Raw genomic sequence first — 25591 nt, 5'->3', positions numbered from 1 at the left:
TTCCAAAACAGTAAAAATCAAATGTTTAACTCTAGGGGAGCTGGAAAATGAGCAGTTTTTCAAAAAAAGTGGGGTGTCCCTTTAACTCTTTAGTTTCAGCCTGAATATTTTAGTGCTTGAAATGCATCATGCAGTGTGTGTACTGTATATTACTTCATAATTACGTGAAGAGTGCAAAGACAAAGGAACAATAAAAGATATTACGAGTTTCCCATAGAGGTTATATGGTCATCCTGAAATGGTAAAAGTACCATATAAACAGCTCAGAACACTCAAAAGTTTGTTCAGCACAAAGTTGAAGGAAAACTACTTAGAAAGGTAAATCTATTTTTCTTTCAAGAGACATGCATTTTCATAAATAACTTGAAGTTGTTGTTTCATAACTGCCTTTATGCTACTGACAGACAATGTGTCATAACAAAAGTTAGGAAATTCATTCAGATTCAATACTATTGATCCATTTCTAAAAGCAGTTTCTACAGCACTGAATATCAATAGCACATAGTGAAAGTTGCATACAAACTATACACGCACACATAAAAAAAATATGAGACAGCAGTTTTAAGTCAAACAGTAACATTTCTTTATTTCAACTATAACAATGAAGGGATTTTGAGATCTTAAAACTTTTCCAAAATGACAGAATAAATATATATAATCTCTTTTTGTTTAAATATTTACATTCCGGCAATACTTTCTTGCCAAGTGATGAATTCAGAACGCTTTTTAAGTAACATTTCATATACACAACTGTTTTTTAAAAAAATGGGGTACATATATAAAATGGCACAAAGTCAGTTAATGTAAAAGAGTCCACCAATCATCCAAGTCAATCTGAACCACTTAAGATTGTCAATTGCAATGCCAAAACCACAATAAACTGTATGAAAATCAGTACATTAAAGGTAAAATGAAGCAGTGTAGTGGCTATCAAAACACAACCAATAACAAAAAACCAAATACTGTAGAAAAAGAAACACCACAAGATGGAATAATACATAAGAATTTTCAAGATCATGTTTGGCATATAGAGTGTGTTCATTAAGGACTCTGCAAATGATATAATATGGAGTCAAATAAAACTGTTGTTTTTTAACAAAGTGAAGTGTGCGCAGGGAGCTTATGCATGTTCATCTTGCCTGAAATCACTAATGACAGTGAGGCGGCAGCAGCTTAATGGAAACAAATAATCCTGTTTAATGATGATGTCCTCCAAAATCTTATTAGGTAAGTCTATGCAGCCCATCTTCTGTCTTTGATAATAGAATCTGGAGTGTCTAAATTGAATTAGTGTTGAATATTACGTAAAACCTGCAGATCACACACACATTAGTACTTTTATCAAAGCAAATTATATTGATTTTTGTGACCTCCTTACAACAGAGACTTCTTTAGATGATTAAAAACATTCTGTTACCTTGTTCATAATCTACAAGGCATAACAGTCAACTGCACAAACCAAACCATTTCTGCCGTTTTTTTCGAGTACTGTCCATAGAAACCTAAGCTGGGGCCTATAAGGCATCACAGATTCAGTCTAAATTTCATTGGGACAACAGACGGTTCAAGGTCCGTAAAGGATAAGACTACATACACATACGTGTCTGATTGTCAAGGTTGTTTCTTTCCATTTACACCCCTTACATTGTCTTTGGGTTTGACAAAATTGTCTATGTAAAGCTTAAAGAGAGGGCTCAATTGTCTCTGGGATGAAAAAATGAACAAGTCCTCCAGGATGCTAGATGTACCTTGCTAAGAGAAGCGCATGCCTGTGTTATTCTATGATGACTGATAGAAAAGCCATGACTGCTATCCCACAAAAGAGCAGCAAAACCTGCTGTAATGAGTTCCTGTGAAAACATGGGACACAATTAGGGACAATATGTAAATTAGGGGAAGTATTTCAGCATGGATCGTTATGAAAGATAACATACAAGCACTAGAGTTAGCATTGTAATGATTAACACTGTAGTATTAAAGGGACAGTTTACCCAAATATGTAAAGTTACATCATCATTTCCTCACACTGATATTGTTCTAAACCTGTATGACTTTTTATTTATTCTGTTGAACACAAAAAAAGATATTTTGATAAATGAGGGCAAGCATAAAGTTGATGGTACCCTTTGACTTCCATAGCATTTGTTTTTCCTACTATGGAAGTCGAAGGCTACCAAAAACTGTGTGGTTACCATCCTTAATCAAGATATCTTTGGTTCAACAGAATAGAGAAAATCATACAGGTTTAGAAGAATGTGATATCAGAACTTCCATTTTTAGGTGAACCATCTCTTTAAGGGCAAGCTACATGCAAAGCTCAAATGCAAAAGTAGCTAAACGCCACCTTCGTCAAAAATGAGATATTGATATTAACCAAATGCTTTCAGGAAGTATTATACATTCATCAAATACTTAAAAAATCTGCTTAATCCCATCATCAAGACACTCAGAAATAACGGAGGCTTGGCAGAAACCATTATGGTCTGATATAAAGTACTAATTTACAAGATGCATGTAGAGGGTTTTGCATCCTATCTCTTTATACTGTATCATGTAATATTAGTGTAATATGAGTGTAACGGTTTACCTAGGATTGGTCTCCTCTAATAGATCAGGTACCACATTAACCAAGGCAATGTAAAGAAATCCACCCGAGGTGAAGGGCAAGATCCAAGAAGTAGCATTCTCTACAGAGACACGAATTAGACGAACAAGAACAAATTACTTGCAAAACATGAATTTGTTCAAACAACATAGCAGCTAAAAGTCAAGGTATGTTAAAGGATTAGCCTATTTTCTTAAAAAAAATCTAGATAATTTACTCACCATGTCATTCAAAATGTTGATGTCTTTCTTTATTCAGTAGAGAAGAAATTGTGTTGTTTTTTTTGAGGAAAACATTCCAGGATTTTTCTCATTTTAATGGACTTTAATGGACTCCAATACTTAACAGTTTAAATGCAGTTTAAAATTGCAGTTTCAAAAGACTCTAAACGAGGCACAAGTAATCTTGGGAAACGATTGTCATTTTTGGCAAGAATTAAAAATATGCACTTTTAAACCCCAACTTCTCTGTCTTGCACCAGTCGTGCGACGCAGCAGCGCGACCTCACGCAATACGTCAAGAGGTCACGGATGATGTATCGAAACTACGGCCTAGTGTTTACAAGTATGGAGAAAGAGGACCATTCCCACATTGTTGTGGAACAATGGAATAATACTAATTAATGTCTTTGTGTCAGTTTATTGTTTAAAATGGTCCGCAAGTATGCGTTTCACATATGTAACATGTGACCTTTCCACGTCATTACTCATTACGTAATTACGTGAGGTCGCGCTGGCGCATCTCAGGACCAGAGGAAGACGAGAAGTTGTGGTTTAAAAGTGAATTTTTTTTAGTTTTCTTGCTAAAAAATGACACAAGACCCTTATTCCTTGTTTGAGATCGTTTAGAGTCCTTTGAAGCTCCGTTGAAACTGCAATTTTAAACTGCATTAAAACTGTTACGTGTTGGGGTCCATTATAGTCCATTAAAATGAAAAAAATCCTGGAATGTTTTCCTCAAAAAACATAATTTCTTCTCGACTGAACGGGGAAGGACATCAACATTTTGGATGACATGGTGGTGAGTGAATTATCTGGATTTTTTTTTTTTAAGAAAATTGACTAATCCTTTTCCCTAGAATTAAGGCAGAGCATTAATACTGACATCAATGTTCAAAGATAGTCTGGCATCATTGTGCCTTACCTGCCCCATGCCGTGATTGGGAGCAAAGACCAAAACAAGCCCCCAAGACTCCTCCTAGTGCTGTAGATAGCTGCATACGGGCGGCTTTCCAACGGTCAAAACCTGCTCGTAGCAGAATGGCAAAATCTCCCACCTTTTCACAAAGACGAACATATTTTTTGTACAGAAATTGTGCAGTGTTTTTTGTTCAAATGAAAGATACCAGATTTCTTTCCAACGGACATCATATGAACAATAACTCTTTGAATAGAAGGCATTTTATTAACCAGCTATAAATTACTTTAGAAATTAATTAATTTTTATAATAACAGTGTTAATAACCTTACTGCAACTCAAAGCAATTTAGAGAGAGAAAGGGAAAAAAATTAAATCATACCTCATGGGGAATCTCATGAAGCAGAATAGCGAGTGTGGTCAAAACACCAACCTTTAAAGACAGAGAAGAGTAAGTGACTGTAAAACACAGTCAGTATGTAACATTTTATTATAACCTTATTTTCCAAAAACACATTAAGGTTAAAAACAGTAATAATATTATTCAAGACAATGTCTTATTTGGCACATATGTTTAAGTGAAATATCAACAGAAGTTGTGGGGGAGTTAGAGAAAACAGTAAAATGGCACAGTTATCTACCAATGCTTTCCATTGAATATCGGCAGCCAAATATGTACACCCAATCCAGTAAGCGAATGCACAAAAGTGTGTTTCGTGTTTCTATTGCACACAGTCCATTTCCTCTCAATTTCCCACCCCACGCATGCTGGGACCTTATGCTTCTCCACCTGGTTGTCAACTTCAGAAACTCATATAAATACTGCTGTGCTATAAATATACTCACAGTAACACCACTATATCTTGCTTAGAAATGATCTCCTCTGACCAAATTGATCATGGAAAAATCTTTATTTCTGACATCATAGTTTCTGGTTAAAAATGACAAGTCCTACATGTGAACATGTAGGCTAATTTATTTTTGTATCAGGCACTTACAAAACAAGGATCTAATTTCTCCTAAATCTGTATAAAACAAGAGCTTTATGCTAAACAAAATACACTCACCTAAAGGATTATTAGGAACACCATACCAATACTGTGTTTAACCCTCTTTTGCCTTCAGATCTGCCTTAATTCTATGTGGCATTGATTCAACAAGGTGCTGAAAGCATTCTTTAGAAAATGTCATTTTTTAGAAATGTTGGCCCATATTGATAGGATAGCATCTTGGAGTTGATGGGAGATTTGTGGGATGCACATCCAGAGCGCAAAGCCCCCGTTCCAATGGTGGATCCATGTTTTCGTTCTGGTTTATACTAAATTCTGACTCTACCATCTGAATGTCTCAAAAGAAATCGAGACTCATCAGACTCGGGCAACATTTTCCCAATCTTCAACTGTCCAATTTTTGGTGAGCTTGTGCAAATTGTAGCCTCTTTTTCCTATTTGTAGTGGAGATGAGTGGTACCTGGTGGGGTCTTCTGCTGTCGTAGCCCATTCGCCTTTAAGGTTGTGCGTGTTGTGGCTTCACAAAGGCTTTGCTGCATACCTCGGTTGTAACGAGTGGTTATTTCAGTCAAAGTTGCTCTTATATCAGCTTGAATCAGTCGGCTCATTCTCCTCTGACCTCTAGCATCAACAAGGCATTTTCGCCCACAGGACTGCCGCATACTGGATGTTTTTCCCTTTTCACGCCATTCTTTGTAAACCTTAGAAATGGTTGTGCGTAAAAATCCCAGTAACTGAGCAGATTGTGAAATACTTAGACCAGCCCGTGTGGCACCAACAACCATGCCAAAATTGCTTAAATTACCTTTCTTTCCCATTCTGACATTCAGTTTGGAGTTCAGGAGATTGTCTTGACCAGCACCACACCCCTAAATGCATTGAAGCAACTGCCATGTGATTGGTTGATTAGATAATTGCATTAATGAGAAATTGAGCAGGTGTTCCTAATAATCCTTTAGGGCAGTGTATACTACTGTAAAAATATTAAGGCTCACTTTTTCCACATTTAAAAATAACAGTAACTCCTCTATAAAACTATAAAATGACCTGCAGAATATTCTCACATTACAGAAAGCATGAATGACATGATGTAGAATGGGGGAAAGAAAACAAAGGGGAAGGTAAATAAGTGAAGTAGGCCTACTAAGACTTCAAACTGATATGTATGAATGTATGCTAGATGACTTTCATGTGAAACTAGTCTCTGTATGCTCTTACCTTTCTGCTCACTAAGAAGCTTCCTGCCACTGCCAGCCCATGAGTAAAGTTATCAATGCAGTTAGCAAGAAGGTTTAGATAACCACTAGTCTGAAGAAGTAAAAACAAACTTGAAAATGCAGGAAACAAGTAAAAACACAATCTTAGAAGAGATTAAAAAATGCATACTTGTCTCTAATAATTACAGAGAGCTTTTAATGTGCATTGTAATAAGACATAAAAACATGGGCAATAATGCATGAATTATATGAGCTTGATCTAACCTTGATTTTCTCTGGCTCTGCATAAGGGCTGATGTCAGTCTTTGGCTTGGAGTCGGAGTTGTTGTTAGAGCAGATGCCATTTGTTTGTGGGGACACAGAAACCTCGCTGTTCAGATCTGTTAAACAGGGCTGGGATAAAGAGAGAAGAAAAAGACATTTTAACAAATCTGGGTTAATTCCACAGAAAGCAGGCTCATTTCACGCATGTACTAAAGACAATAACACCTTAATTTCACTGGTATTTAGACACTTCCCAAAGAAAATGAAGGATGAATGTCACATTCTGGCAAAATAAAGCTTTACACTTCTTTTAAACTACAATGTTGGGTTACTTACAACGTAGTGACTATACACCACATCCATAACATGGTTAATTGCGTGAAGCTTGATGTTTATTTAAGCCTTACATGAATGAATTTAAATGGAACGTGTGGTTATGTGATGCCTTTTTAAGTGGAGATGAAATGCTTCTGTACATTTCTTAACCATTTCTTAGACACAGTGAAAGAAAGATAAAAGTAAAAGCAGCAGACAAAAGCATTTCATTTTTTCCAATCGTTCAGAACTTTACATGCCTCTAAATTCTGGAAATACAGAGATACAAACGGCTGACAAAACCTTGCTGTGTAAAAACCCCTGAGCATCATTTCTGATTCTTTGAACTAGCAAAATGAGACATTCTGCTTCAACCCACATAAGTTAAGGTCTCTAAGCTGTGGTTTCTGTGTGCAATGGCTGACTGCTGATGGAATGCTGGTGGCAGCTGCTTCCTCCTATATGCTATTTATAGTAACCTATACAGAGCTGATGGTATCAATCAAAATCTAGGTCTCGCATAGGCAAGACAAATGGCACAGACACTCACATCCAGATTCAAAATCACAGACACAACCAGATTCAAATCATTCATGAACACATTCAAATCACATATGAAAGTAAATTAATTATAGGGAGTGCAACTTTATAGGCATTACGTTCACCTTCTAAATGAAGGAGGCCAGTTTATGAATCACAGTACTTTTGGTGAAAAATATACATTTCAATGTGAGACCAAGGAGAATGATATGGTATTAAATAGTATTCCCAAGGCATTTGTTATGTTGGTCAGCAATGCATAGCCTAATTTAAAATGGGGTTCCTCATCTACCCTCCTTATTCATTTATTTTTAGGTACTTTGTTAACCCTGCAAGAGAAATTTCTAATCCAAAATAATCAAAATAATGCATTTCAAATGTTTTCAAAAATCTCTTAACAAGCTAAGGACTAGGTATCTTTTCCGATACCTCCTAAAAGCAAGGAAGTACAGTTTAAAATATTTAATGATATATACCCATCCTTAGAATTGCTTAGATATAGATTTAATATTGATCACAAAAATTATACTTTCTGTGATTATAAATTTGAAACAGGAGTACAGTTCTTGACTGTTAATATAATAATGCTTTTTGGTCCATATGTATGAGTGGCCTAGTTACAATTGTTCTGATATCTCAGTTTGGTACACTAACGGAACATAAAAAATTCTATTTATATTGAATAATTTGTCAATAATGGGGAAATGTTACATTCATAAATGTAAATATGAAAACAAAGCCAATGTTTCCAGTTTTTCAAAAATAATTTTGAGATCTATTGTAAAAAAATGAAATGTGGAAGAAGGTTATTTAACCTGTTGAAGGACTTTAAACTTTTAGAAGACCCTGATGTATTAGGTTTATTTTTTTATAAATTTTTACTTATGTATTTTTATCTGTCTTTCATTTACTCTTTCCTTAAAACTGTGCTTTGTTCGTTGAATGTGTTATCATACTTTATACTATGTTTTTTGTCATTGTAATTGTCTGTTAATGTACACAAAAAAAACCTTAGTCTGGAAATACAAAAAAAAGTATAATGACCCGTCATGATCAAGACATTAAAGTGTCCATGGTTACCTAAAGGAACAGTATGTAAGAAATTTATATCAATTAATCATAAAATGGCCCTGATATGTCAGTAGACACCAAGAAATCATGTTCATTTCAAATACTTATGTCACTGACAACAGTGGTCTGGCCAGGATATTGTCATTTAAAAAGTGGAGTTGCAGCCCTCAACTGATGTTTATTTTGTCATTTTGTGTGTTGCCCACCAGTTGTGTGATTGCAGTACCAGTTTTAGCCACAAGTTTTGTGATTGCAATACCAGTTTTGGCCACAATCCTACATACTGTTCCTTTAAAGCCGAAAGTATACTAGGGACGTCATTTTCGTCATCAGGAGGGTCCGCAGCCGGCCACGTGGAACGTCCGCGTGCAGCCCAAAATTTGAGACCGCGCGGACAGTGCGCATACAGTCCACGTACAACACCGCATGCGCGTGAAAATAAAAAACACTATCGTTTTCTTCTTTATTTTTTACTTCTTCCCAGAACAGAAAGCCCTGGAGCATGTTTGTTTGATTCCTGTTCTTTGTTGTCTTGTTGTTTGTTCTAAACTGTGTTTGCAATGGTGGATCAGTTTCTTTTCTTCACCCATCCTAATGTTTTAATGTACTGTAAATGTCTCCAAATCAGTGCTGCACTAGAGTAATAATTTGAATAAGAAATCATTTGTATTGCGTATAGTGTCGAACGCGGCCATCCGCGTGTAGCCGCAGGGAGTATACTCGGAAAGCTGCGCGGACGCGTGCGAGCCGGACGCGGACGCAGAAAAAAGGTATACCCCGGCCTTAAGATTCTTTGAAAGTGACAGCACTGAAGCACATTAATATAGTTGTACAGTGCACAAATCTTCAACAGCACTGAAAAAAAGATTCATTGAATTTAATCACATTTTTAAGGTAAGTGGTTGCAATCAATTTATTTAAGCTACATTTAAACAAAAGTTTTATATTTTATTTTACTTTACTAATCTTTTTTGTTTAAATGAAGCTTAAATAAATTGATTGCAAACACTTACCTTAAAAAATTGAGTAAATTCAATGAATAATTTTTTCACTGAGTCTACTCTTTTGATGATTCACAAAATGGAAAAGAGGATCTAACCAGAGAGACAAAATTAAAAGAATCTGGGACAGAATAGGTAAAGAAAAAGCTGCTTGTGAGATATGAAAGTATTTTTAAGTTGCTTATCTGTTGCACTGTGCAGATTATATAGGCGTTTTACATTAGTACAATGCATGCACACAGTGATTACAACAGAAAGCAAGCAAACTAAACTGCAGTTCGTGGCCTTGACTTTCAGCTGTCAAATTTGTCAGGCTTAAGTTTGAGAAACTGAACAAGGTGTGTGCGCGCGTGTTGGTTTGAGACTGATGCAATGCTTTGAAAGTAGCCCGGAAGAAAGGTGTTTAAAGTTTCTGAGTGACAGAAAAGGTTCTGTGGGTATTTGAACGGTACATGATTCATAGTGTTTAGTACATGTGTCTGGCACTAACAGTGATTCATATCACATGTTTTCTGGCTCTGACAGCATCAGTTATTGAGTCTAGACTATTTGCTTCCTCCATATGTGTGGGTTTATACACCAAAACAAGCAGTGTGACCAAACCAATTGCAATGTGAACTTTTTTCCACAAAGAGTTTTTGTTTTTAAAAGCAAACAAAAACAAGGAGCTGCATGACCTTTGGTAGAATATTTGTTTTTCACATTGGATAGTCCCACACCCCCACAAATGGTGAAACCTTACAGGTCTCATAGCTGTAGAATCAACGGCAAATTTGTGACCCTTCCCAGGAAAACACAGCTCAAGTCTTTTGTCATTTGCCGCTTTCTATATAAAGTCATCCTAAACAATACATTGTGTGAAAACATAACATTGATTTCTTTATATTGACTGCAAGTGTGTCATAACCTGCAGCATTTTATAGACAAACTGCTTGTAGCTGAAATATTAAAGGGATAGTTCACCCCAAAATCTTATTCACCCTCATGTTGTTACAACCTGTATGAATTTCTTTGTTCTAATGAACACACAAAAAGGTATTTTGAGGAATGTTTGTAACCAAACCGATCATGAGGCCCATTCACTTCCATAGTAGGATAAAAGAATACTGTGGAAGTGAATGGGGGTCATGAACGGTTTGGTTACAAGCATTCCTCAAAATATCTTCCTTAGTGTCATTGGAACAAAAACTTTTATACAGGTTTGTAACAACATTCAAGTGAAAAAGGACAGAACATTTCATTTTTGGGTATCCTTTTTATCCCTTTGACTATCCCTTTAATGCAACACGCCTGGTTTGAACAGTGTTAATCTTCTACTATAGACAGAATTAAAAAAGCTCATGACTAATGGCAGTTGTAATTATAGCTGCAAAAAGCAGAACAGAAGTTCCAACATGTTTGCTTTTTAAAACCAAATATACAAGCCTGTCGAGGTGATACGACATAAAAATATGTACTTTACAAATGTTTACAATACTTCAAGAAATCTCACCCAATGACCCTGGTAAAGACAACAACAAATAATTCCCACACAAAAAAAACATTTATAAACCAACTGTAGCTACATTCTATATAATTTTTTATTTTTATATGTTGAGTGCATAACACAGTCATACTTTGGCTCCCCCATGAGGTTCAGAAATGCAATGTCCCACTGCAGCCAAATAACATACAATATTCTGAAAGAGTTATTGGTTTCTCGTGTGAGATTTCATGTTTTTAAGGCACTGCCATATTCAAATCTTGAGCCGTTTCTGTATGCATTGTTTTGCCAAAATAAAGCAAGAAAGAGCCAGAATTATTTCATATAACTCTGACCGCATTCACCTAAAAACAGAAAAGCATATACACCTAGGGTGGCATGATTACACCAAACTATGGGCTAACTTTAATTTTTTGGTATACTTTTGCTTTCAAATGCTAAAAGAAGCCGTAATGTTACAAATGCAGGGAAAACAGGAAATCTTGGAATTATTCACAGCCCCCATAGAATGGATGCTCTAATGTTTCATTCATGTTTTGGAAGAAAGACACTTTGTATATTGCTTTGAAAAAAGTGGAAATGTTACACTACGACAGACAACAAAGGCACATGTATAACTTACGGTGGCCCTTTGGGAAGCATCTTTATTCTCTGGCTCACTGTCTTGGTCAGGAAACATCTTCTCCAAGATCAGGAAGGAGAGTAGACCCCCTACCACCCACAAGCCCTGTGCTCTGAAGTGTCTGTGGCACCCATCTACGCAGCATTTCCAAAACAAACATGCAGACAAAAGCCTTTTCAATATTAAGAAATGTAACATTTTAAAATATAAAAGCAACTTCAAGATGCATTCATTTTATTTTAACTAAACATTAAAAAAATATTCACCCTAAAATGAAAATTCTCAATTAACGCACCCTTATGCCATCTTAGAAGTATAGGATTTCCTTTATTTAGGTGAACAAAAAAACATTTTTTTTTCCATTTAAAATTCCATCATGTTATCTTCTTACATGGTACTCCGATGGTAAAACTTAAAATGCACAAACAGTACATCCATCATTAAAGTAATAATGCATGTCTTCTAAAGTGATGCGTTATTTTTGTGAGAGAACTGATTAATATTTTGGGCTTATTTGGTTAAAAGAAACAACCAGATTTTAGTGATAAGGTCAAACATGGAAACACATCGAAGCTTCAATCTCATTGGTACTCTGTGTCTAGTGACTAGCTGTTATTTGCGTGACACAAGACGTGCAAGTACCAATGAGATTTGAAGTTTGAAGTTAATGTGCCACCTTGTTTTCAGAATAAAACTGAAATATAAACCGCTTTCTCACTCAAAAAAAAAAAAAAAAATGTTATCTGGGATGGCATGAGAATTTTCATTTTTGGGTGAGCTTTATCCACACATCAAATTGGGCCATATTTATGGAGATAGCAACTACAGTTAACATCATCATGGTGTGTACAGTAGAGATAAGAAAGGGTCTTGTGCAATTACATTATCTTCACGCATTACCATTTTAACTGCTATAAAATTGGGCTCATAATGCATTTGCAACTATTTTTAAAAACATCTCTATCATGCATCTTTGCCCAATTTACATTTTAGATGCAAAACAACATACCACAAAAAGTTAGTGACTACATTACAAAATTTTTTATAAAAATACAAAGTTATGTTAGATGTTAGTTAAAAATTATTTGTACTTCAATCGAATAGCTTCTCTACATACAGCAACCTTAATCTAAAAATTACTAGTTTACTAAACTTTTACTAAAATGTTAAAAATACACAGCTCCCAGCAAAAAATTTAATAAATTCCATTCCAAGGGGAAAATGGTAAAAAAAGACAAATAAGAATTATGCTTAAATCCTCTGGGCTTCACAAAAAGGGTTGAAAATAGACAAGACAGTGAGATGGGAATAGAAAGGGAGACTGTGACAGAGGATATAATGAATTATACATGAACGACAGCAAATGTTATATATAACGTGAGAATTCTCACCAAAGCTGGAAGTGTAAGCCCAGGCTTCAGGCAGCAGGTGGAGAAACACGTCACCAAGGAGACCTCCAATGGCAAAACTCAGCAGCTTCTTCAGCTTCTGACATCCAGCTGAAAACAGCAAAAGCACATTTTGATCTTTTGTGATGCTCACTGAATTCCCAAGTTGGAAAGAGCATCAAACAGAAATGCTTAATTCTGTACAGTATGCGTTTCATTGTTATTTATTGTTTTGTACTCAGTTTCCAAAGCCTGGCAGGTTAAGCATCTAGTTTTGCAACCTTAATCATTATACAGAGTTTGTGGGAATGTAACAGGCCTAAAATATCTAGCAGTGTAATTTCTTACCACCGCTTCTAAAACCATGTGGGTGAGTCTAAGCCTCTGTGGAACAGTCACAGGACACACCTAAACTGACCATAATTCCAGCTAACCTGCCATTCACTGTACCCAACATTAGCAAGTTAAAATGACGTACGCCCTAAATGGGATTCAGCGCCACAGTCCAATCTATTTCTGCATCACTGACATTATCCCAGACAAAAGTTTTGGCGAGCATCACTCACATCTTCAAATCTCTTTATGGAGTGACCCGTGAACCATATAATGTTTGTGCGTGCACACTATTTCCCTTTCGTATAACCAGATGATTTGGATTATTCTTAAACGTCCATGCACCAAAAATTTATTTGACAAGTCATGGCAGGTCTAGATAAAGTTGTTCCAGTTGTCTAACCCTGTGTGGTTGTTTAAATTCTTTCATAGGTCAAGCTTGTTCAGTTTTTGAAGATTACTTATGTCAAAAACGGAACAGGTCTGCTCATGCATTTACCATTGACTGATGTGCTTCTAGTGAATGACCCTTGTGGCCCCCCCCATTTAAAACACAATGCAGGTTTAAAAACAGTTAAGTTACCAAGTTATATACAAAAGGATTGTAGCATAAACAGGGAGAAGCAGAAACAAAAAAGGCACAAAACTGATCCCTGCCTATCAGCTAGTATTATGACATAACCATAAGGTTCAGATCAGATTTCATAGTAAGACAATGCTACTTGTACCTGACCTGATCACTGTGCAACTCAATCCTAGATGAGCCATTATAATGAGACACTTACACATCCACAAATGCAGGATTAAAACTGTGACTTACCCTCCGTTTTTAGGGTTGTTCCAGCTTCAATAGGTATCACTAAGAGTGGAAAGACACCACTGAGCCCGATGGCAATCGATCCCAAAAGCGAACAGAACCAAACATCCAAGTTATCTATGAGGAACAGCTCATTCAGGTACCGGAGATCTAGAAGGTCCTTAGTGGTCCACGGACCTGGCCCTGCAGGTGTAGTCTTTGTTTGGGTCATAGCAGTCTGAGCCATCAATTTTCCACCAAAGGATGAAGTGGAGGTGACCGCCAGCAGGGCGGCAGCGATAAGAAGCACAGCAACTGCCCACATGGGCCTCTCTGGTCCCACGCTCATCAGCCCAGACCTCCGCAAGGCACTCGGGAGGAACATTGCTGTAAGGTAGAGAGGAGCCTTCAAACAAAATTTCATGAGGTGGAAAGATTTGATTAGTTTAATAAGATTTGGCACTTCCCCTCCAACATGCAATCCCCCCAACAATACAAACAGTACAGGGATAATGAAATAGATAGTGTCACACAGCACACATTTTTGTGCCTCACAACAAAAACATGAAAAATAATCCAAATAGAAATATAACATGGTATCTGAAAAGAAAGAATGATTCTTTATTGGCATTGAATGCACATTGTTAAAATACAGCCGGACAGGGCTTAAGTCTAAAGTGCATGTAAGGTATGTTTGTAAAAACTATTTAAATGCCCTAATATAACCAAGGCCTAGTCTCGTCTAATCTAAACCCTGTCTGGAAAACCACCACCACATGTTTTGGCAGTATATAACTAAATGCTTAATAATACTACTAATTAGGAATAATTGGGTAATTTTTCTAATTAGTACATGTCTACATCACACATCTTTATTTGTGGCAAACTCAAGCCTGGCATGAGAGGGGTGATACTGTAAATTAAACATTAGAAGTAGGCTACTGGTCAAAATGACTCACATGCAGTACACGGATGGGGGGTGTTTTATCAGTTTTATATATCGAGAACAGAATCAAGCATTCCTGAGAGTGGTGTAATAATAAAACACAAATCATTTCAGATGAATCAGTGACGCTTCAGTACAAAATTAAACAAAGTTTAAATTCTAGGTATTACACATAAATGCATATAATTACAGAAGTATAAAATATTTATGTAAAGTAAACCAATGTTGTGCATTAAAAAAAATAATCATTTGTTTTAATGATGTGCGTTAAAATTAGTGCTGGAAAATAAAACTTAAAAACATGTAACATGTACAAGCTGTACAATAACTGATTGAAATCCAAGTAGGTTGTGACAGCCCGCGTGGGACGTGCAAGTGAGAACACTGACTATGAGGGAGAGGCAAGTTTCCCAAAAATTCCTCACCGCGGGGCTCAAAAACTAAGTTACAGTTTTAAACTACCGTCCGCCACGTTTAACCATTGCAACCGATTCAAAACACATTCAAAAACAATGAGGCCTAAATGCTAAATCAATATTTAAGTTATAATTTAAGTTGATATAAACGGCAAGTGGCCATCTATGCGGTTGAAACTTGCTACACGCTTTGTTGTTTTGATAAAAGTGGCGATGGAAGCAAACCTGCTGCCATACAAAGTTGCAATCCACGACAAATAGCAGCATATCACAGAAATGCGCCAAATAACATTGTAATAATTTTGTCTTACCCTGCTGCTATTCCTATCGGTTTTACTCCGGCTTGACCCTGCCATCCAGACGCTTCTGTGGTGGAGACCTAAAGCACTGCAGCTGTAGCACACAGACTTTTTCCTCTTTAAGGATTTTCCACTGTAGCCACGTCTCATCGACCGGAAGTGCAGTTTAGTCTGCGCGGGGAGAGGGAGGGAGCGAGAGGAAGAGAGAGACCAGTGAAAGAGAACCACGACCAAGAAAAACACGGATGTTTAAAGTGTATTTGTGTACATATTTAATATTTTTGGCAATGATAAGACTCTTTTAAAATATAGTGCGCACCAAAAAAACTGTGCACAACAAAAGTGATTTGTGTGTATATATATTAGGGATGCACCGAATCCAGGATTCGGTTTCGGATTCGGCCGAATACTGGGCTTTTTGACGGGGTTCGGGTTCGGCCGAATCCTAGATTTTTTTTCCACCGAACCGAACCCTAGGCTTGCGCTACGCTGGTCGACGTCACGCGGCCGTTGATTACACACATCGGGTCCTGACGTGGAGATGAGCTTTTTCTTTCGGTGAGCCTTAGGGTCTGGACACACCAAAACTTTTAAACACGGCTGAAAACGCCTTGAGGACGCCAAATGCCGGCTGTTTTTCAGCCGAGCGCTTGGTCGCAGTGATGCTTCAGCTGTGAGCAAGTTGGTTGCTGTGGTAATGTCCCGCCCCTCCTCCACTGTAATTGGACGGCCGTGTGAAGACTGTGGCGTTGACGAGCGGAGCTTCTAACTCAAAGTATAGTTTTCAGCGCGGAGCTGCTTGCTTATTGGAAAAACGAGCGTGTCGCAACGCATCGTTTTCATTATGCATAGGCTTATGGTAATTGTCAAAATAGTTTTCCAACTTGTCATCCTGGCATAATGTACAGTTAAAATTAAATAAAATGAAAAATACACTGCTGTGGACGTTGTTTACTTCATTAATGTGCTTTACTGTGTTAATGGAATAAGGATGCGAGTAGGATTCGGTATTCGGTTTCGGATTCGGCCGAATCTTAAACTGTGGATTCGGGATTCGGCCGAACCTAAAAAATCTGGATTCGGTGCATCCCTAATATATATATATATATATATATATATATATATATATATATATATATATATATATATATATATACAGGGGCGCCGTTAGGGGGGGTTCAGAGTATGCCAGGCATATGGGCCCATAAGTACTCTAGGGGGCCCCACCGTCATCACTTTTCCGTTTTTTTTTTATTGTACACGTTTAATTATTACCACTGTAGTAAAATGTAAAGTAAATTAATATAAAACTACTGTGAATGACTTTGTGTTGAGTAAAATTGAGACACTTTAAAAAAACAGCGTGCAATCATGATGCAATTACATATTTGGCGGTTCTGGTGGTTTTTAATTTGATTGTGCGGATATGGATATGGGTGAGTAGACAACATTTTTGTTTGGGATCAGTTTGGTGGGTTTGCTATGCAACGTTACCACAAATAGTCGACAGCCCTAGTTTGGCATTTCAAGGTAAGATCTCACATCCCACTAAAAGTGTTCTGATCCGTAAACTGTATGTTTCATGAAAAATGAAAAATATTTGTGATAATAAGGACAGCAAGAGCTATATTAGCATAGCGACTGCTGACAACTATTGCATTTCTAAGACGGACAATAATACATGTATGAATTATAATGTTATAATTATAATGCTAGTAACGTAATAGTCGCATCTACTGGTATGTTAACATCAGGCACCCAGCACTGACACTGTTGGTACTATTTTCCACGCAAAAATACCTTGGCATTTTGACTTACAGACACCGCTACTAGCATACAACACAATGCACGTCTCTTCTTTCTGCCTCTCGGTTGCGCGCGCAACCAGTAAGTGACGTCGCCGTGCAACCCGTCTATTCGTTTTTCGAATAAATCTTTTTATTTTGCTTCATACATTTATTTTTAGTGCAAATGCGACCTGTAAAATTAAATAAACACATTATGGTATGAAAATCAAACAATCCTCTAAAGAAAGGGGCCCAAAATTCTGTCTTGCATACCCCCCTTGAAACTGTTCATTGCGCCCCTGTATATATATATATATATATATATATATATATATATATATATATATATATATATATATATATATATATATATATATATATATATATTGTGTGTGTTAAAATCTGTGTTAATAAGTACAGCCATTTTTCCTGATATTTCCACAGTTTGTCATGTCAATTGGATTGTTTTTATGGAAACTTCAGTGACATAAGACCTTTTTTTCATTTATTTTAAAGTTTCTGAAATACTGTTTAAGGTGCATTGTAAATGATCTCTTGACAGAATTGCAATATATTATATACAACTATTATCAGTTACCTTACAAAATTAACTGTGTTGTTCTTAGAATGCGCCGTTTTTTTGTTTTTGTTTTTTTGAGACATTAGTTGTGATAGACCGATATATTGCAGAGGCCAATATATTAGCCGATATTTTCTTTTTTTTATAGGCATTGGCCAATAAATCTTTTTTGATCGGCCAATAAATTTCTCTATTACTTAAAGAGCCCCTATTGTCCGATTCACGTTTTTACATTTCCTTGTGTAGGTATGTATTAGTACATGATAATGATTGGTGATGTGCTCAAGACCGGCATTATTATAATTCCTCCCGCTTGGACTCACAGCCTGTAAGTTAACTTCTGTTAGCTAGTGATGGGAGAAACAAAGCTTTTCGAAGCTTTGAATCAATTGAACCAGTTGCTTTGCAAATTGATTCAGTTTTTCGAAGCTTTCGAAACACCATACATCCTGGCGACACCTGCTAGTCAAAACAGTGTAAAAGCAGCAAGATCTGTCCAAACATTTTACACTTTTTACAAAATAATAGCAAGATTGTTTTAAAAATATGTTTTTAAGAAAAAGAAAGAAATAATTAAAAGTTTATTCTGTGTTTTTAGTTTTATTTATGGCAAACAAATTATTAAAACGAACTCCCTTTTTAACTACGAATATTTTTGTCATTAAATCTGTCTATAAATAAAAGGTAGACAAAATGGTAGTGTTATTAGTCGAAAGGATGAATATTTTGTGAATTTTTTAATAAAACTGACCCGAGTTCACCTACACTGGTCATTTGTGATCAACTCCCCCTAGTGGTGAATCGTCGGATTTTCGAAACAGTTATGGCGTAATGAAGCCTCGTTTGCTAAAATCACGTGACTTTGGCCAGTTTGAAACAAGCTCCGAACAAATGATTCGAAGCAAAAGATTCCTAAATGTTTCAATGCCTCATGAAGCGTGCTTCGAAATTGCCCATCACTAGGCTACTGTCAGCATTGCATTATGACCGAATCTTTCAAGCATGGTAAGGAGCGTCATATTGCTGTTAAGAATACAACCTGTTTGCACATTCTTCTCTTGTACATTCGACTCAATATTTATTAAGTCTACAGTATACTGTTCTGGACATATTATTTTATCATAATAGTAGACCTGACTGACATTTCACTATTGGTTATATAGCCTCTATACAACTGTGTATGTGACAAATAAAAACCCTTTAAATCCTACTTGTCAGTGCTGGTCCCCTTACATGGAAGGCAAAACTTGTTCTATCAGCTGTTCAGACGACGTTTGTCCTGTGGCAGCAACTGTACAGTAACTTCACTATGGACCGGTTTCCCGAACAGGGCTTATCCTACTCCCAGACTAAAATGCATGTTTGAGGTGCCTTAATTTAAAACCTTTTAATGACATCATATCAGTGCCATTGTTTTGTCTCAAGATGCACACCACCAGTATTGTTTTTTGTAAGGTTTGTTTGTGAAAACTACTTAAACATCCTAATATAACTAAGGCGTAGTCCTGAATTATTCTAAACCCTGTCCAGGAAACCGTATGTGTTCCGAAAGGAAGGGGTAAGCTGTGGACAGTCTGTGGTTGCAATTCACAGTCCCGACGCTAGATGCCGCTAAAATCTAAACAGTGGACCTTTAAATCACCTTTAAACAACAATAAATCCATAACTGGTTGTTTGTTTCAAAACTGTATTTTTCAGTGATTCTTATTAGTTACATTTTTGCAACATTGTTAAACAGCTACTTTACCTCTATATTATATGTTTGATCCCTATGTTACAATAAAAAACATATGACCCTACATGACAACAAAAATCTTAAATCTTGTTATTGTATGTATGAGACAATTTTGCAGTGAGACAGACGGGTGTCTAGGATGTAATAGAAAAAAATTATTGTCTATTAATTGACGTTTTGAAAGAGATCATAAAATTAAAGCAACACTAAAGAACTCTGGCTCTTTGCTCCCCCTACAGGTTAGAAGCGTAATTGTTCATTACCACTGTCGTAAATACTGCAGCATAGCTGGCTCTGATTGGGTTGTAGGTCTGCCGTAAAGCAAGTTTTTGTAGTTTTCACTCGAACTACAGGACCACTACCCGACGGATGGAAACTTCTTTAGTCCGGTTTTGGCCGATAGAGGGCTGCAAAGCGAATGTGAAAGTGCCATTCACCCTGTTTTGAGTGGATGAACCACTTAAACTTTTTTGGAAACGTTATTTTAAGGTAAAAAAAACTCTTTGGTGTTGCTTTAAAAGAGCTGTACACCCAGAGACCTTATAGGCCTAGCCCTTGTTCTACTCCATTCGAACTACATGTCTTAACATTCTAACATTTTAAACATTTTAAATTAACATTTGTGCTATAAATGTTTCTAGTTTATCTTGCTGTCAACTGCCTTACCTCTGCTTGTTTTTACAATTCTACGAACGCATTTAGAGTCCTGTGATCGGTGAGTGAGTGGCAACTAATTTTACACCACATAAAACACAAAATCACTTTCCAAATGCTTTACTTTCATTACTCCTCACAGATGGAACCTCCCTAACAAAAACAAAAGAAGTGACTTTCATTTTCATTAATAAAAACCTGTTTATTCACTATAGGCTATATGCAATATATTTACTACATGCAATATAACTCAGTATTTTTTGTTATTCAGCTCTATTTTTGCTGCACTCATCTAAATGATCCTGAGACTTGGTTTTACAGCATTTCTTATGTTGCTACCCCCTTACTGATTAAGTATATTTGTCACAATTGGGATAAAAGCATATCTTAAATAAATATTTGTAATACTTAGTATACTCTGTTTACTAGAAGGTATACGCATCTGTCTGTCAAAAGTTGGGATTATAAAGTAAATGTCAATAATTAAATTAAATTAGTTAATTTTTCATACTTGAGGTAAGTTTGGGGCAAATAAATAAATAAATAAAAGTGATAATATTTTCCAGAGCAACTTTAATGAACAAACATAAAGAAAGCAGGGTGGTGTTTGTCCATCAAAACACGTTAAAGTAGCATTGCTGCATGTGATACAATTTAATATTTTTTTTTTACGTCGGTCCACAAGATGGCGCAGTTGACTGAAGTGTTTCATCTGGAACCCAGACGGTACCCAGAAACTTAAAGGGATAGTTCAATCCAAAAATTCGGTCATCAACCTCATGTTGTTACAAACCTGTATTTATTTATTTCTTCTGCTAAACACAAAGGAAGATTTGTAACCAAACTTTTTATTCTACTATGGAAGTCAATGGTGCCTGCTACATTACAAATATCTTCCTCTGTGTTTCGCAGAACAAAGAAATTTATACAGGTTAGTAACAACATAAGGGTGACAGCATTTTTATTTTTGGGTGAACTATCCATTTAAGCCAGATATCTTTACCACCAGTATTTCATTTTATCCAGACGGGACTAAAATGAATCACATCTTTTTTTTCATTTGATGAAAAAAAGTGCATTTAATAACAAATGATTTGAAATGAATATGGAAATATGGACATTTATATGCACTTTTATCAAATTTGTTAGATAATGAATCAAAATATTAAAAAAACAAACACACACACAAAACCCCCCCCACTATTCTTAGCATTTGCACTCAACAAAAACATCTAGTATAAAAGCCCCTGTCAAAACTATGCAATCCACAGTTTGTGGTATTTTATTATTGGGCAAACCAAATGAAAGTTTATACATACACTACACTGTAAAAAGTTTCTCGGTCTTACTTACGAATCTCTTACTGAACCATTGCTATATAAGTCCTGATTCTATCCGCCACACAGTGTTTTGACTTTTCTATGGCATTTAGGGGGTTAAAATCCTGCATGTTCCAGATGAACGAATACACAGTGTCTATGAGTCATCCTGCCTTGACTTGAGCAATGCATTTAGAAAGAGGAACAGCTTTGGAGCCATGGGGCCCACATAACTAAAATGACTGGGATATGTGTGTGTCCATTAAAGTGTGTGTGTTCTTCTGTGTGTCCATTTTTTGTTTCACACGTGATTGTCAAAGTCATGTTGAATTTTATCTCATTGCATGTTTTGATATGTATTGATACCTTTCTATCTTTAATTTGGAATAAAATACATGTGCCTACATCAATCATGAGACTCTTAGTCATGCAAACAACCACTTCTCAACCAGGGCTGATATCATCCCTATAACTTTTATAGATTGCGTGTTTATTTGTTCATTCCGAATACAAAAAGAAAATGTCAGGAAAGTTTTTCTTTATGCAAGGATGTAACACATCATGAGATGTGTAGACAGCAGTGGGTCTGCTGTCTACACATCTCATGATGTGTTATACACCTTGCATAAAGAAAAACTTTCCTGACATTTTCTTTGTGTATTCGGAATGAGAAATCCACAAAAATGCAAAAAAAGTCAAGACACATGACTTTATCTTACTTAATACAAATATGGTTAATTGGTTGATGTGTAAACCAACAACGTTCTTTATGATATTATGATAAATATTTTCTCCCTTATGAGGCCAACTTAGTCAGAAGTTAAGTGGTATAGACTGACAGTCTCTGTTCTGGTGTTCTGTTAGCATCAGTATATAACATCAACATATATATATATATTCCAGCAAAACATGCTTTTTCATCTTTAAACCGGTAAGTATTTGGATTCATCTTCTACAGGTTAGTGAATCAGTACACTTTCAGAAAAAAGTGTAAAAAATATACTTTGTCAATAGGGCAGTACCATCAAAGGATGAAGTATTGCTTTAGTGTATTCCTGTACTGCCCAGTAAGAAGCTAAAAGTACATATCTTGCACAATTGTTTTCTGCAAAGCAATTTCGTTTTAGTTATAATGAGTTGTGCAGTCAGTGGTTTCCAATGCTACATAAACACATAAAACAGTGTTCCCACCAGTTGTATTTCCGTCATTGTAGTTTTTGTTTTAGGTGAAACTAAAAGCAAAGACAGGCTTTGTTCATCAGGTTTTAAGTTGTTCTGCATGCAAAATTTCACTTAAGATAAAGCGGGGTCTGTCTCAGTCGTCAGCTTTCTTAGATTTTTCTGAAAAGAGGAAGACGTCAAGATCACTTTACATTGTATGCTGCCATGATTGGAGAGATTGCATAGCTCAGTTTAAAATCAGACCATTTCGCCCCTGCACATCTTGTAGAGTGATGTTTCATGTTTTATTAATAAACAGCAAGATTCCAATTGTTGTCCATAGTAAATGTGTATGCAGTATTGGAGAGCTTTTTTGGGTGGGAGGAGTTGCAACTGTGTCTGATCCACTTGGATATTTTTTGAAAGCGAAGACAGAATCATCTTGGTTGGTTGGGGGGCTGTTAGATTGTACATGTCTATACAGTTAACCACATTAGTTAGACTTTATAATAAGGGTCTGTGAATCATAATGAACTAATACCTAAATTAATTCTTACTTAAATATAAACTAATGCTGAGTTAAGGTCTGTATACTAAAACCAATGAAGTCATTATTAACTACATGACTCATGACTTAACAGTAACACATGCATTTTTTGTTAGTTAATACATTAACTACCAACTAAAAAACGTCATGTTGTACTGAATGATGACTCTTTATTATAGTTTATGATTAGTGCATGCTTTAACTCAGCATTAGTTCATGTAAAAGTAAAAATAGTTCAAGTAAAAATACATTTATGTCTCATTATGATTCATGGATTTTTTTTATAAAGTGTAACCCTAATGGTTAAATGTACAATCATGTTTCGTTTACTTGTCTTCATTTTGTCTAGATTCAGTTTGTGTAGACGTAGTGTACTTGATCCCAATCAACTCCATTGATAATCTTATATTTTAGCAGAGTTTGCCAGTCAACTTCCAGTTTCATCCAACTTTGTACTCCTGATCAGTTCAGCATGTTGGTGTAATGTATACAATGTATTCTGTGGTCATTCCCATTTCATCACAGCCTGCAGTGGTCATTGGTGTGCGGGTCTACAGTAGGTGTCTGTTGATGCAGGTGTGATCACTTGTGCTGGACGCTGAAAGGAAGTGTTGAATCTTACAGGAAGTCTGCTTTGTTTAGATAAAAGCATACAGCCAGCCTTGGGTCAACCGCCCCCTCCACAACAAGTACTGGCTTTAACACCAACAAAAGCCCTCACACAAGCTCACACACACCTTACTGTTTGATGTGGATAATTTTGTACACTAAAACCACTGAGATAAAGTCACAGAAAGATTAGACAAACAGACTTTGTGCGTCCAGTGTTTGTGAAAACCTGTGTTGTTCACTTTTCATCTCTACACCTTTCGATACAAGCCGAAGATATATTGACATTACTTAAAGGATAATTAAGATTGGAAAAGTATTGATCTACGGTTTTTATCTGGCTTCCTTTTGAAATGGGCTTGTCATAAAAACACCAACAAAATAAACACAAATCAAAAGATTCTCTTACAGTGTCTTGAACGCAGATATTTTTGTCTGGCTTTACCTTTTATGAATCCATTCATCTGTTTGTGTATAGTTCATCTATAAATAGTCTTTGACCCTAACCTACTGGTAGATCATTTGTTCTGCAGTAAAAGTTATATAAAAATGAGGAATTGGGAATAAGAAGTGAGAAGGTTGGATGTTCCCCTGCTGGCCTGATCTGAGGCCTGGTTTGTGTCATTGTGAAAGATGAGGAGGCCACCAAAACCTCCTCTCACATGCAGACAGGAAATAAAGGCCGGCCTGTGGCAGGTCCACTCCATGCAGAAATCTTTTACATTCCCAACAGGTGCTCCCTTTTCGAGAAAGTTTTTAGAGATCCGAGTATTTGTATGTTTTCAGGCATCCACAGGCATAGGCAAACAATGCATTGCCTACAGTATATAGAAATGTGACCCTGTATGGCACATGCAATTTTTATTACTGCCCTTAGTCCTGTGATTTAAGTTACACTGTAAACAAGTTACAAGTAAACATTTCTGTAGAAATGACAGTATTGCTGGGAGCTGGTTGCCAGTAACTTACTGTAGATTTTACATTTATGTTATTTACTGGCAACAGTTTGTTCAAAGTTAAATAAACATGAAACATTTTCAGTCTTTATCTTCTACAGTAAGTAACTGGCAACCAGCTGCATAATTACAGCTAATATTTTTACAATGTAAGTAAAGCTGGAGACACACCTAATGATTTTTGCACGTTAAAACAGATAAAAATCATTTATGCAAGAAACACTCCAGTGTTTCCCACATGATTTTGAGAGACTGTGGTGGTGATGACGTCACCCGCTAATTAGCATATATGTGACGCCATCATGTCGTGTTATCGTTTGATCTATAGTGTTGGCACCTGAAATATGTTTTACTTCTACTCTTTGATCTGTATCTGTATTTGATATATCAAATTATATTTTAAGCCGAATTAAGCTGTTTTAAATAGTGAAATAAAAATGTAAATGGCAATCATGAAAATTCTATTTGTGGGGGCCAGTGTTGATTCTGTGGTGGGCCACCACAAATAAATCAATGTATGGGAAACACTGAACACTCTTTATGTGTGTTGAGTACAATTTTAGAGAATGTTTCAGCAAGTTGTTAGGTGTCTCCCTAGCATAAAGCTGAAAACAAAAAATAAATAAATCCACAAATGCTTTCATTTTGGGCCAACATTGTAAAAAGTGAAAAGGTGGATCAACTTAAAAGATGACTTCAATTGGTACACTTTACTACCCAGGAGAATTAGTGCCAAGCTAAAATAAATCTCGAGATTAAAGTCATTAAAATGCGGGAATAAAGTAATTTTTTAACAAGAA

General features: G+C 36.2%; 1 protein-coding gene across 2 annotated transcripts; it reads right to left on the bottom strand.

Moving 5' to 3' along the window:
* Nucleotides 1-559: 559 nt before the first annotated feature.
* slc39a13 (solute carrier family 39 member 13) lies at nt 560-20228 on the bottom strand. Of its 2 annotated transcripts, none has more exons than XM_055203852.2 (11): nt 20212-20228; nt 15456-15614; nt 13807-14188; nt 12657-12764; nt 11266-11399; nt 6234-6362; nt 5971-6060; nt 4125-4175; nt 3749-3881; nt 2588-2687; nt 560-1850 (listed from the first exon to the last, which is right to left on the bottom strand). In XM_055203852.2, the coding sequence occupies exons 2-11, from the start codon at nt 15591-15593 to the stop codon at nt 1775-1777; spliced, it is 1341 nt and encodes a 446-aa protein (XP_055059827.1). In that variant the 5' UTR covers nt 15594-15614; nt 20212-20228; the 3' UTR covers nt 560-1774. The 2 variants fall into 2 exon arrangements, with proteins under 2 accessions (XP_055059827.1, XP_055059830.1); XM_055203855.2 differs by having other exon boundaries at nt 13807-14169; nt 20212-20226.
* Nucleotides 20229-25591: the final 5363 nt, after the last annotated feature.

The sequence above is a fragment of the Misgurnus anguillicaudatus genome, chromosome 21 (genome assembly GCF_027580225.2).
Source record: "Misgurnus anguillicaudatus chromosome 21, ASM2758022v2, whole genome shotgun sequence".
Taxonomy (NCBI): Eukaryota; Metazoa; Chordata; class Actinopteri; order Cypriniformes; family Cobitidae; genus Misgurnus; species Misgurnus anguillicaudatus.
The sequence above is the reverse complement of the archived record's forward strand: the minus strand, read 5'-3'. Positions and strand labels throughout refer to the sequence as shown.